This window comes from Onychomys torridus, chromosome 13, assembly GCF_903995425.1.
Source record: "Onychomys torridus chromosome 13, mOncTor1.1, whole genome shotgun sequence".
Lineage (NCBI taxonomy): Eukaryota > Metazoa > Chordata > Mammalia > Rodentia > Cricetidae > Onychomys > Onychomys torridus.
Window position 1 is genome coordinate 49,120,955 of NC_050455.1, and position 13,964 is coordinate 49,134,918.

Sequence of the window (13,964 nt, forward strand, 5' to 3'; positions counted from 1 at the left end):
ATATGTAGCATTACTGTTTGCCATGCTCTGCAATATGACTCTATGGATGTATGTACAGCCAGTGTATGTATGTGTGTGTGTGTATTGTATCCATGTTTTTTAAGTACTTTTTTTAGGTTTATTTATTTATTATGCATACAGTGTTCTGCCTGCATGTATGCCTGCAGGCCAGAAGAGGGCACCAGATCTCATTGCAGATGGTTGTGAGCCAGCATGTGGTTGCTGGGTATTGAACTCAGGAACTCTGGAAGAGCAGCCAGTGTTCTTAACCTCTGAGCCATCTCTCTAGCCCGTTTTTCAAGTTTTACAGGGAACATTTCTCCGCCCTTCTCCTCATTTCTATCGACAAATCTCCCAATTCGTCAAGATTCTCCAATACTGTTATTAGAGGGATATATGAAAATGACTATTAAACATGGGTCTTGGGTTGGGGATTTAGCTCAGTGGTAGAGCGCTTGCCTAGCAAGTGCAAGGCCCTGGGTTCGATCCTCAGCTCCACAAATAAATGAATAAATAAATAAATAAACAAACAAACATGGGGCTTTTATGCCATAACCCCAAATCGACCACATACGTGGTCTCAGTTCATACACCTATCTGCACAATGAAAATCAAAAGTATCTAGTTTGTGTCGAGAGGATTAACTGAAACACCGAATATAAGATGCTTTAGTGCAGGGTAGCATGTAAGGGCTCTGTACTGTACAAAATGGGCCAAAGTTGCATTACAAGGCTGTTTCGTGGTTGCTGTTATTCTCCTCCGTACCACGAGGTGCGCTGTCGCTTCCAGGCTGCCTGGCCTGAGGTCCTGATGGCGGAAGTCCGTGTAGCTGCGGCCGCCGCGACCTGGAGCATAGCCCGCCTCTTCTCCCGCGCGTGTCCGCTCCGCGCCGTCTCCTAGGCAGATCGGGTCGCAGCGACACGCAGCACCCGGCGTCCTTAATAAGCCATCTTCCTCGCTGGCAGCTTTAGCCTCCTTGGAGACAGTGATTGGAGGCTTCTTCCGGGCAGCCGGCGTCTCTCCGTGACCTCACCGGTACACTTCCGGAACACGGAAGTGACCCGTCTGCCCGCCCCTTCCGCCTCTCTCTTTCCGGTGGAGGAGTCTGGAGACGACGCTCAGGTAGGAGGCCCGGCCGCCGAGAATCGTGCGGCATCCTCCGGCCAGGGGCATCTGCAGGGGTCGGGGGCCGGGGTCTGTGCGTGGGAGAGACGGGCGGCCATTCCGCCGCCGCGACCCACCGGGCGCAGGGCTGCGCCGAGTCCCGGAGGCGGCCTTCTGGCCGGCGATCGGGAAGTCGGCAGTGGGTGCGGGTGCTGCCCTGGGCCTTGCCGTCTCGCCACAGCCGCCCCCGACCCTGGGGATCGCGTCTGTAGTTGCGGGTGGGCCGGCACCGGCACCCCGTTAGGTAGCTAACGGGCAGCCTCAGGCCTGCACCTAACCTCGTTTCCCTCCCGTGAAAAATACGAGTAGGAGTCGTACCGGGCCCTTGTGTAGATTCAAGAGTAAAAGGGAAAGCCGGAAAACCCCGTCCCTGTGCAGAGTGCTGCTAACCCACGGTGGTTAACCCCCCGAGTCGGACACATTGCCTGTCGGGGTGCTCCCTGACCCCCCTGAATCGGACACATTGCCTGTCGGGGTGCTCCCTAGTAGAGTAGGACCGATGCCATATGTTTACGTTTTCCTGAATAACCATTCTCATCTCCACTGAAGATGGCAAAGCCACATTGAGTAGACATCAAGCCGGAACGATTTGTACCCTACCGGATCCTGATTGTTATCCTAATTTGAGGGCAAGGGCAGGTGACTACATCCTACACCCGCCCTTGTGCTTTTGATTAATATTAATAGGCCACAGATAGTCTGAGGAAGGCACTAGAGAGATCCCAGGAATAGTTGAAACCTACTTTCTTAAGGCCTGTGGAGTAGGGGCATCTTGTTTCTAGGAAGAGAATAGAAGCCTGTATTGTCCTGGACAGACCCTCTTATTTGCTGGGATATGGCCTGATTTTGTTTTGAGTGCTGCTCAGTGCCAGTTTCTTCTGGAAATGTTGGTGGTTTGTCCTGGTCCTTAGTCTTTGGTTGGTCAAAGGCCTGCCTGCGACTTTTGACAGAAAACCGGCCTCCTTGTTGGTGCCTTTTCCCTAGGTCCTATGTCTGCACTTACATTGTAGGCTAGAGCAGCAGTTATCAGCCTGAGAGGAACATGACCCTTTCACAGGGGGTTGCATATCAGATGTATTTACAAGTCATAAAAGTAGCAGAATTAAGCCCAAAGCAAAGTGAGCCGGTGGCGGTACAGGCCTTTAATTCAGCACTTGGTAGGTAGAGCCAGGTGGATCTCTGTGAGTTCGAGGCCAGCCTGGTCTGCAGAGCAAGCTTCAGGACAGGCACTAAAACTACACAGAGAAACCCTGTCTTGAAGAAAGAATAAAAAGCAAAGTTAGACTTATGAAGTAGTAACAAAATGATTTTATGGTTGGGGGTGGTCTCCACAGTATGAGGAGACCTGTATTAAAGAGTCACAGCTTTAGGTTGAGAAGCACAGGGCTAGAGTCATTTGATCTCCTGAGTACGAGATTTTAGACATGGATATCTTAACTGGCCTACATAGCAACTCAAGAGATCCTCCTGCCTCTGACTCACAAGTGCTGAGGTTAAATTATACACTAGCACACTTTTGGTGTTTTCAAACAGGGTTTCTTTGTGTAGCTTTGGAGCCTGTCCTCGAACTCACTCTGGCCTTGAACTCAGATCCACCCTCTGCCTCCTGAGTGCTGGGATTAAAGATGCACTGGCACACTTTTTTTAATGTTCGCTGATGTAAAGGGTGAGGATTTGGTTCTAAACAGTGAAAGGCTGTCGTGAAGGCTGTGTTGGCAAGGATAAGCTGGAAAGTCAGAATGTGGACAGTGGGCTCCCCCACTCTTGGATCTAACTGCCACTCACCAGTGATCTTGGCTTTGACTTTTTGTCTTGTCTTTTTAGGCTTCTTGGGGCCTAAACTGTAAGTGGTTTTTGGTGCCCAGGAAACTTCGATTTCAGCATTGTGCATGGCCAGAGAATCCCCTAAGCTGGTTGTGGTCTCTGCCATTCAGCTGCATTGCAGTAACTTCAGTCGTGACACTGGACAAATAAACCTCCAAGCTTGAAGAGGGGGAGAGGGGAGTGGAACTTGGGCCTGAGACCTGTTGTCTATTTTAGATAGCTGTTTGTGAAAGTTAGAGATGCTTGTGGTTCATTGCTGGAACCATAGGCTCATCCTAAAAATGCTTTGAGCTTTTGTTGAGAAATTGTCTCTTCTCTTGGCACCTCCTTTTAGGTTATGACTCGATAACCCTCCAAGTACAAAGAGGTAGGATATTAGAGAGCCAAAGGAGCAAAACTTGGGTATTCCTTTAGTAGGTAAAGAAAAATGTTCTGGAACCTTTTTGTCTGTTAACATTGAGGTTCTCCTTCCACTTAGAAATGGCACCTCGCAAGGGGAAGGAAAAGAAGGAAGAACAGGTCATCAGCCTTGGGCCTCAAGTGGCTGAAGGAGAGAATGTATTTGGTGTCTGCCACATCTTCGCATCCTTCAATGACACCTTTGTCCATGTTACCGATCTTTCTGGCAAGTGAGTACTTGAACAGGGAGGAATGGCTATAGCAGTTTATGGGATTCGCTCTAAAGGGTTGTTACCGCCTAGCTTAATTTCCCATGAGTTACAAGAGAAAACACTGTTACATGTAGCTGAGGATAAACTTGAGTTTCTGATCCTCCTGCCTCCACTACCCCTTTGCTGTGGTTTCATGTGCTTCTGGAGGTTGAGTCTAGGGCTTTGGTGGGCAACCACTACCACCAACTAAGCTACATTTCCAGCCATGTATGTTAGAGATTATACACACGCGTGTTATACATGCATTGTGGAAGTGATGATGAGGATAAAATACAAAACTAATTATTAATAAGGAGTTAGTTACCCCTGTAAATACAAACAACTATCAGGATGAATGCTCAAGTTAACCAGTCAGTCTGTCGTTCCTAAATTGTTAAGACCGTGTCCATTGGGGTTCAGTGTTCCATGTATCCTTGTTGGAAAATGAAGACATGGCTCTGCTTTTGTCTCTAGGGAAACCATCTGCCGGGTGACTGGTGGAATGAAGGTAAAGGCTGACAGGGATGAGTCCTCTCCGTATGCAGCCATGTTGGCTGCCCAGGATGTGGCCCAGAGGTGCAAGGAGCTGGGCATCACTGCCCTGCATATCAAACTCCGCGCCACGGGAGGGAACAGGTACAGGGGGCTGGGCCGCTGTGGGTTCACTGGGCGTGGATTTGCGGTTTGATTTCTCTGTTATGTCTGAGAACAAGCTGTTTTAGGCATGTGTGTGTGTGTGTGTGTGTGTGTTCCTAGTTAGGCATGGGGCCTGATGCCTGTAATTCTAGCACTCAGGAACCACTGTAGGAGGATCTAGAGTTTGGGGTTAACCTGGACTAGCCAGTGAGCTTCTGCCTCAAAAGAAATCAGTGTGGTGTTCTTGATGTCGTCCTTTAGAGTGCTTTTTTAGCATTCGTGAGACTGACCCTCCGTTTCCCAGCACCAGTTAGACTGAGTGTGATAGTACACACCTGTTGTCCCAGAAAGGGGGGGCAAGGGGTCAAGAGTTTCAAGTTGGTTACGGGTTGCATAATGAGTTTGAGGCCAGCTTGAGCTAAACTGTGCTTAACTGATGAGCTGGGGGTGTGTAGTCCAGATAGACAACTACAGGAGAAACTCCTTGGGGTGGGAAAGAGGTTGGCACGAGGTGTGCTCCAAGAAGCGGGGATGGAGCCGAGAGCGAGGACTTGGGCATGGAAACTAGAATAGGCAGCTGCTGTGCGGAGAGATGCTACATGGAAGCTGATCGGGTGGTCCCATGAAGGTGCTGCATCTTGGATGTGGGAGCTGGAAAGTGGGAATCACAGCAAGGGGGAGGACAGCCAGGCCGAGAGGCTGTGTGGAGAGGGGCGTTTTTTGTGCCGCCCCCCCCCCCCCCCCCCCTTTAAGGATTTGCATGCATGGTGGCATACACTTTTGTTTTGTTTTTGTTTATTTGGAGCTGAGGACCGAACCCGGGCCTTGCACTTGCTAGGCAAGCACTCTACCACTGAGCTAAATCCCCAACCCTTTTTTTGTTTGTTTTGTTTGAGACAGGGTTTCTCTGTGTAGCTTTGAGCCTGTCTTGGATCTCACTCTGTAGACCAGGCTGGCCTCGAACTCACAGAGATCCGCCTGCCTCTGCCTCCCGAGTGCTGGGATTACAGGTGTGAGCCTCCACACACCAAAAAAAAAAAGGTGGAAAAAATTACATGTGTGTGTTTCCTGTGTGTGTGTGTACCACTAGTTCCCTGTGGAGGCCAGAAGAGGACTGTGAGTCTCCTGGAATTGGTGTTGTGGGTGGTTGTGAGCTACCATGTAGGTAATAGGGAACAGAACCAGGTTCTCTGCTAGAACCGTGGCACTCTTAACTGCTGAGCCATCTCTCCAGCCCTCATTTAGCAGTTTTGAAAGGTTTGGTTTTGTGAGATCGGGTAATAAGAAAATCAGAGTGGCCCCCAGTCTGAAATTTTATATGCCTCCCTCAGAGTGTGCAGATCTTTTAACTGCCGCTGCCGCGCGCCCCCCCCCCCCCCCCCATTCAGAAGTGTATTAGAACATACGAGTTTTAGGAGCAGTCCCCGCTGACTTGGCCAACAATCCTTCATTTTCTAGGACTAAGACCCCTGGACCTGGAGCCCAGTCAGCCCTCAGAGCTCTTGCTCGCTCGGGGATGAAGATTGGGCGGATTGGTGAGTGCTCCCTCTAGCTAACATTTGGGTTTGTTTTAAAGCATTGACCCCTTCCAAACCATGTGATGTGCATAATGGTTCTTGTCTGGTGACTGGTGGTTACTTTTGTTATAAGAGCCTGTAAAAGACATTGTGAGAGTGCATCTCCATAAATACCCCTGTATCTGTCATATCATGTTTTTCCCATCTGTGTTGGAAAAGCTTAGAAACGCTGTGAGTCTGATTTCGGCAGCCTTTGTCTCTGCTTACTGAATGTTAGAGCCTGCCCCCTGGGGCAGTCCAGATGAAGAAGAGTTGCACACACCTAGTCTAAAGAGCAAACAGCCACAGTTGCTAGTGTGGGGCTACTTTGTATTGGAGTCGGTAGGCTCTGAGTTAGGAACGAGGTGTCCTTCCCTTCTGATGTTTGTGTGCCTTCTCAGCTTGTGTCCCCTCCCAACATGAATTGGGTGAGGAAATGGCAGGTGTAAAAAAATCTGCAAATTAGTCTCGAGGCTGGGGAGGCCTGTGTCTTCATGTAGCTACATGCAGTGACATTTTCTTTCTTCTCACAGAGGATGTCACCCCCATCCCCTCTGACAGCACCCGAAGGAAGGGTGGTCGTCGTGGTCGCCGTCTGTGAACAGGACTTCTCAAATTATTTTCTGTTAATAAATTGCTTTGTATAAGCTATTTTGGTTCTAATGTTTCTTTTTGGTTTCAGGCAGGGTGTCTCTCTAGCCCAGGCTGGCCTGGAACTCACAGAGATCCGCCTGCCTCTGCCTCCCGAGTGCTGGGATTAAAAGCGTGCACCATCAATCACACCTCTGTCACTTAGGGGCCTCCCAGGGCCACACCAAGGCAGTGTATTGTTTGAGGGGGTGTGAAGATTGCATACAGGAGCTTCTGGTGTAGCTTGGGCAAGCCTGATTTACAGACTGGGAAAGAGAGGAGAGGAGATGCCGAGGCTGCCCCTCTGGCATTAATTTGTTGGCCAGTGCTGTTTTTTGTTTGTTTTTGTTGTTGTTTTTTAAGATTTATTTATTATGTATACAGTGCTGTGTCTGCATGGCCAGAAGAGAGCACCAGATCTCATTATAGATGGTTGTGAGCCACCATGTTGCTGGGGATTGAACTCAGAACCTCTTGAAGAACAGCCAGTGCTCTTAACCTCTGAGCCATCTCTCCAGCCCCCAGTGCTGTTTTGAAAGTGGAACTATTTATAGCTCAGGCATTAGGGAGACTACCTCTAACCCCAGCAGGGGGGTCACAAGTAGGCAGCCAGTATGGCCTCCTTTAGTGCTGGGATTACAAGTGTGAATTAATACAGCCAGTTTGGTTCTTTTTGTTAGGTTTTCAACAGTCTCATCCTGGAACTAGCTCTATAGACCAGGCCAGCTTCCACCTACCTCTGCCTCCTAATATGGGATTAAAGGCTCACCTTTAATCCACTACCACCTGGCTTCCCATTTGGTTCTTAAAGGGCCAGAGCAGGGTGCAACTGTTGATCGATCAAGTGTAGCGCGACCAGAAGAGGAGGAGGAAGCCTTCAAGACCTGAGCCATATATAAACCTGTGTGGGTGTGTTTCTCCTCTACCCCCACACACCGGCTGTGCAAGAAGGATAGCTTGCCACTTGCCTTGCTTTCCTTAGCACTTCTTGGAGGTTGTTCCACATTGGTACATAAAGTACCTAAGAATCAGTCACCCCACAAATAGATACCAAGTCCTATTTCCATCAGCAATAAAAAAGATAACGGTTTCTGCTTTCCAGAAGCTGGCATCTAGCTCCAAGGACATAGTGGTATTCAGATGGTACTGAGTGTTCTGGAAGGGTTTGTTTTTTTATTGCTTTGAGACAGGGTCTCTATGTAAGCCTGGCTGGACTGGTATTCATAGCTTCCCAACTGCCTCTCTTCTGAGTTCTGGGGTTAAAGGCATGTGTGCAGCCGCCCCCTCGTTGGAAAGACAGACAGCTCTGACAGTACTTCTCTGGGTTACAGGGAGCCTCCACTTGGCGCACCTAGGGAACAAAGGCTGCCTGAAAGCCAGGCGCAGTCAGCACAGCCAAGCAAGCCATGAGGAGAGGCAGACTATCCCATCCTGTCCGAACCTCTGCCCCTCATCTTCTGTTCAGTCACTCCTCTGCCAGCTCTAAGGTACCGTGCAGCCCAGCACTGTGCATTTCATTTCAGTCACCCGTTTTTCTGAGAGACTTCCTTGGGTGGTTTTCAAATATACTCCAGTGTGAAAATATACTCCAGTGTGAAAATATACTCCAATGTGAAAATATACTCCAATGTGAAAATATACTCGTGTGAAAATATACTCCAGTGTGAAAATATACTCCAGTGTGAAAATATACTCCAGTGTGAAAATATACTCCAGTGTGAAAATATACTCCAATGTGAAAATATACTCCAGTGTGAAAATATACTCCAGTGTGAAAATATACTCCAATGTGATTCGTGATTTTTGCTTCTTCTTCTTCTTCTTTTTTAAATTCTTCCATTGTGCATTTCTTTTCTTTTCTTTCTTTCTTTTCTTTCTTTTTGTTTGTTTGTTTGTTTTGAGACAGAGTCTCACCATGTAGTTCTGGCTATGCTGGAACTCACAGAGATTCACCCGCCTCTGCTTCCCAAGCACTAGGATTAAAGGTGTGCACCACCATGCCCGACTTCATGGTGTTTTTTGTTTGTTTGTTTTTGTTTTTCGAGACACGGTTTCTCTGTGTAGCTTTGATGCCTGTCCTGGATCTCACTCTGTAGACCAGGCTGGCCTTGAGCTCACAGAGATCTGCCTGCTTCTGCCTCCTGAGTGCTGGGATGAAAGGCATGCACCCCCACCCCCACTCCATGGTGTATTTCCTTAAGCACTTCATATATATTCATTTCAGATTCTAGAATCTGAAGTCTTCAGGGTATCTACATCTGTTTCACCTTTGTGCTAGCTCTTCTGATGACTAGTTTCCAGGTATACTGATTTCCTTTAAACTTATATTTGGTTTTATGTTATCTGTGGGGAACTGGGGGCCCCAGTTGAGGAAAGCCTTCAACAGGGAAAGTTCACTTTTTCTTCTACGGGAGCAGGGCCGCATTAGCTAAGAAATCTATTTCTAACTTGATGTGAATGTCAGGTTTAGCTCCCTCAGGTTTAGTTGGGGAAAGACATGGAGACAGAAGACGTGGCCTGCCTTACTCCCCTGACCATTAATTAGCTCCGGTATTTGTAGGCTGACAGTTTTCTCGTCCCTAATCCATTTGGTCTCTGTCTTTCTTCTCTCTCTCTCTGGTTTTTCAAGACAGGGTCTCACTGTGCAGCCCTGGCTTTACTGGTACTCATTTGTAGACCAGGCTGGTCTCGAACTCAATGATCCGGCTGCCTCTGCCTCCTGAGTGCTAGGGTTAAAGGTGTGCGCCACCATGATTAGCTTGTTTGGATGCTCTTTTTCTTAGATTTCTTGTAAGTGCTTGCCCAAGATTCCCTTTACGTCTCTGGAGTTGTGGAATGCATGTTGTTTGTTTATTTGTTGTTTTGTTTTGTTTTTCAATTTACTCAGGATTTAGGTGAGCACTTCAAAATACTGACTTGGATGAGTACAGAGGTGGGAGGAGTCCCTTCATCTATTCTTTCCGTGGTTTATCAGTCTCTGTCAAGTCCCTACTTTTGCAGACTGGGCCTGGAGCAGAGGTAGCAGATGCAGAACAGGGCCTGCATCTGCTGTCCCTGTCAGTGACAACACAGGAGTGGAGGAATGGGATATTGCAATAAATAGGTGGCCAGGAGTACCCCTCAGGAACAAAAAGGTGCTATAGGAATTCAGGGGAGGAATACCATGAGAAGCCTCTGGAACAGTGGTTCTCAGCCTTCCTAATTCTGTGACCCTTCAATACAGTTTAATAAAGTTGCAGTGACCCCGACCAGAAGTTATTTATTTTTTTTGAGCAAGGATCGAACCCAGGGCCTTGTGCTTGCTAGGCAAGCACTCTACCACTGAGCTAAATCCCCAACCCCCCAAAAATTATTTTTGTTGCTATTTCATAACTGTTATTTTGCTATTGTTATGGATTGTGATGCAAACATCTGATATGCATGATCTCTGATATGTGACTCCCGTGAAAGGGTCATTCATTCCTCCCCAAAGGGCTGTGACCCACAGATTGAGAACCAATACTCTAGAAGCTAGCTTTGTGAGAAAAAACACTCTCTAACAGATGAGTAGAAGGTAGTTGAGGCCCAGAGGGGAAGAGCAGGGAGCATGGGAAAGGCTGGAGTAGAAAATGAGAAACTAAAGGAGTTAGGCCTGGCTCGGGCGGAGGGAGAGGGCCTAAGGTGTGAGCATGCTAGCCCCAAAGGCTGAGGAGATTCCCTGAAGAGACTAGGTTCTGTCCTGGAGAAAAGGAGAAAGGGTATAACTAAATGGGACCAAACAGTTTATTGTGCAGAGCTGGGAGATGCCCCCAGGCCTGAGATATTAAAACCTCCACTGAGCACCCCCAATCCCTCAATTTAGTTCCCACTGGCTACAGGAAAAATGGGGTGACTAAGTGGGAGAGAAAACATTCCATGAAGTCCAGTGAGTGGGTAGCCAGGAGCAGGGCAGTGTTGGGTGGCGGCCATCTCCAGAGGGATGATAGGGTTGCCAGCTTCAGGCTCACCTGCTATGGGTGGGTTCCCAAGCTCTGTAGAGGTCAGGTAGGTAACCGTGTATGTCTTGCACTGTCTGCCTCAGAGGCCCATAGACTGCTGGAGTCCAAGCTGACCACAACTTAGCCGTCCTTAAAAGAAAACAAAAACAAAAAAGAAACAAAACACCAATCCAAAACCCAATCACCCCTGAAAGGACTTTGAGTGACCCAGCTGACTGCATCCCCGGTTACCAGGGAACGGGACAAATTGCAATGTTCCATCACAGGAAACGAGGGGAATGCTCCAAGCCCCGGCCAGCATGTTTCCACCAGGGTTCCAGCCAGCTGTCCTTTATACGTTTGGCACAAGAGCGGAATGTGCTTAAGAATAGCAGCATCTTGCCTGGCTAAACATTGTCCTGTGATCCCCTCTGAGGCACAGCACCACAGCGGTTTGCACTACAAGGCTGCGCTTCAGTCCCGACATTGCAGACGGAAGCTGTGGAATGGGCTCCTGACTGTGTGCCACACACACCTAGAAACCAGACCCACAGGAGGAAATCACATCCCTGCAGTAATTTCATTTGATAGTGAGTTAAAGATAATTTACATGTTCTCATCTACTACATACCCGGCATCCCTTGCTGCCTGCCACTGCTGTGATATATTTGTCAAAAGAAATGACACTGGTACATATCCTCAGTCTTCTCGGGTCTTGTCTTTGACGTTCACGAATATGACAATTTAAGGAGTCTTTTCGTAGATCTAATTCAGTCACAGGTTTCCCTTATTTAGATTGAGGCGCTGAGTCTTCTGGAAGAATTCTGTGGTGAGGTGCTCTTGCCATGACCAGAGGGTCTGTGCATGACATGATTTCACAGGTGCTATGGGCTTTCTTGGTTACTTCTATTTTCCCTCGGCCATATTCTATTCACTGGAAGATGAGTCACCCAGCACAGCCTACTATTAGAGGGAGGGAGGTCGGCTCAGTGAACTGATCTTAAATTACTTACAGTTCTTTAATTAAGGAAGATCTGTGGCCACCCACCCCCACTTTTAAAAACTAAGTTCAGCATGGATTTATGACCAGGGTTTAACTACACATTAATTATTTTTGAGTGTGCTGTTACATTTATTCATGCATGTGTGGGAGTGCACATGTCCACAGTGTTTTTGTGGAGGTCAGAGGACATCGTGAGGGAGTTGGACTCTCTTTCCACCATGTGAGTCCCAAGGACTGGATTCAAGTCACCAGGCTTGGAAGCAAATGCCTTTACTTGCTGAGCCAGCTTGCCAACACACACTTAACATTTTTAAACTTTTTTTTTTTTTTTTTCTGAGACAGCATTTCTCTGTGTAGTTTTGGTGTCTGTCTTGGATCTCACTATGTATACCAGGCTAGCCTCGAACTCACAGATATCCGCTTGGCTCTGCCTCCCGAGTGCTGGGATTAAAGGCATGCGCCACCACCGCCTGGCCATTTTTAAACTTTTAAGGATTCATTTATTTTTATTTTCATGTATGTGTCTGCTTATAGGTATGTATACCACATGAGTACACCGTCCATGGAGACCAGAAGAGGGTTCAAGACTCCCTGAAACTAGGGTTACAGACATTGTGAGCTACCATATGGGTGCTGAGAATTGTCCTTTGCAAGAGCAAGTGCCGAACACCCCAAAACCCAGCTCCCCAAAACATCCCCTAATTTCAAAGATTCGTGTGTGTGTGTGTGACTGTACACACATGTATATGAAGGCATCACTCTAGAGCTGGAGTTAAAGGCAGAAAGGCAGCTGAGTCCCCAACACCCTATGGATACTGTGAACGCTGGTCCTCGGCAGAGACAGCAAATGTTCCTAACCTGAGCCATCTCTCTATACCACTTACCCTCTCAACCTTTTCTTCTTTTTTAAAACGAAATTCCTTATTGACTATTTGGGAATTTCACATCATACACCCTAATCAACCTTTATTTTTTATTTATTTTTTGGTTTTTCGAGACAGGGTTTCTCTGTGTTGTTTTGGTGCCTTTCCTGGATCTGGTGCAGACCAGGCTGGCCTAGAACTCACAGAGATCCGCCTGGCTCTGCCTCCCAAGTGTTGGGATTAAAGGTGCATTCCACCACCGCCCGGCTCAACCTTTCTTTCTTTCTTGTTCATTCATTCATTCATTTATTTATTTTTGTTTGTGTGTGTGGTTTTTTTTTTTTTTTTTTTTTTTTAAGATTTATTTATTATGTACACAGAAGAGGGTGCCAGATCTCATTACAGATGGTTGTGAGCCACCATGTGGTTGCTGGGAATTGAACTCAGGACCTCTGGAAGAGCAGTCGGTGCTCTTAACCTCTGAGCCATCTCTCCAGCCCCCTCAACCTTTATTTTTAAAATGTTATGTGTAAGTGAAAGTTGTTTTGCCTGAGTTTACGTCTGTGCACCATGTATGTGCGGTGCTGAGGCCAGAAGAGGCATTGTGTCCCCTGGGAAAGCAGCCAGTGTCTTAGCTGCTGAGCCATCTCTCCAGCCTCTATTTAGGTAGTTTATGCATCCAGACAGTGCAGTATCATCCAACTAAGGAATGTGGCATGGGCACACGCCACAATGTGAATGAATTTTAGAATATATACCAGCCAGGTGGTCTGCTTTAATCCCAGCACTCGGGAAGGAGGCAGAGGCCAGCTTAGTAAACAGTGTTTCAGAACAGCCATGGCTAGAGAAACCTTGTGTCAAAACACCAAAAAAAAAAAAAAAAAAAAAAAAAAAATCAAAACCAAAACAAAACAGGGCTGGAGAGATGGCTCTGTAGTTAAGAATACTGGCTACTCTTCCACAGGGCCTGCATTCAATTCCCAGTACTACATGGCAGCTCACTACTGTCTGCAGTTCCAGTTTCAGGGGATCTGATATCCTCACAGACATGCAGGCAAAGGACCAATGCATATAAAATGAAAATAAATCATTTTGTAAAAATTAAAATCTTTGGAAAAACAAAATAAAAAACCCTATAGTACCTGGATATGGCAGGGCCCTCCAGTAATCGCAGCACTCATGAGGCCAAGCAGGAGAACTCAGGCCTGCCTGGGCTGCATAGGGAGTTCTGTTGCCCCAGATCAAAACAGTACATCTCAGGACTCAACATGAGGCAATGAGCTTGAGAGAACTCAGCAGTTAAGAGTGCTTACTGTCTTCCAGGGGACCAGAGTTCAGTCCCCAGCATCCAGGTCGGGTGGCTCACAACCACCTATGGTTCCAGCTCCAAGTCTAGTAGCCTTCCCCATCTCAACACACAGCAGATGCTTACAGACACATACACACATGAATTTAAAACCAACCAACCAACCACAACACCTTTGCCAATGTTCTAGGGGCTTTTATTTGAAACAAGGTCTCACTATGTGGACCTGAACACAGAGCTCTGCCTGCCTTTGCCTCCCAGAGTGCTGGGGTTAAAGGATGCTCCTCTGCCAAGTTACTTCCCACACTGGCTTTCTTAGCCGTACAGAACAGCAGCACCTGAAAGGCTTAAGACTAATCATCTTTAAGACTCTGTG

The 13,964-nt window shown here is 47.5% G+C and overlaps 1 protein-coding gene across 1 annotated transcript; it reads left to right on the plus strand.

Moving 5' to 3' along the window:
• The first annotated feature begins 1,041 nt into the window (after positions 1-1,041).
• Positions 1,042-6,481, plus strand: Rps14 (ribosomal protein S14). Its single transcript, XM_036204913.1, has 5 exons — positions 1,042-1,122; positions 3,467-3,617; positions 4,113-4,274; positions 5,733-5,809; positions 6,364-6,481. Exons 2-5 carry the CDS (start codon positions 3,469-3,471, stop codon positions 6,429-6,431), a joined length of 456 nt encoding a protein of 151 aa, XP_036060806.1. The 5' UTR covers positions 1,042-1,122; positions 3,467-3,468; the 3' UTR covers positions 6,432-6,481.
• The last annotated feature ends 7,483 nt before the right edge of the window (positions 6,482-13,964 follow it).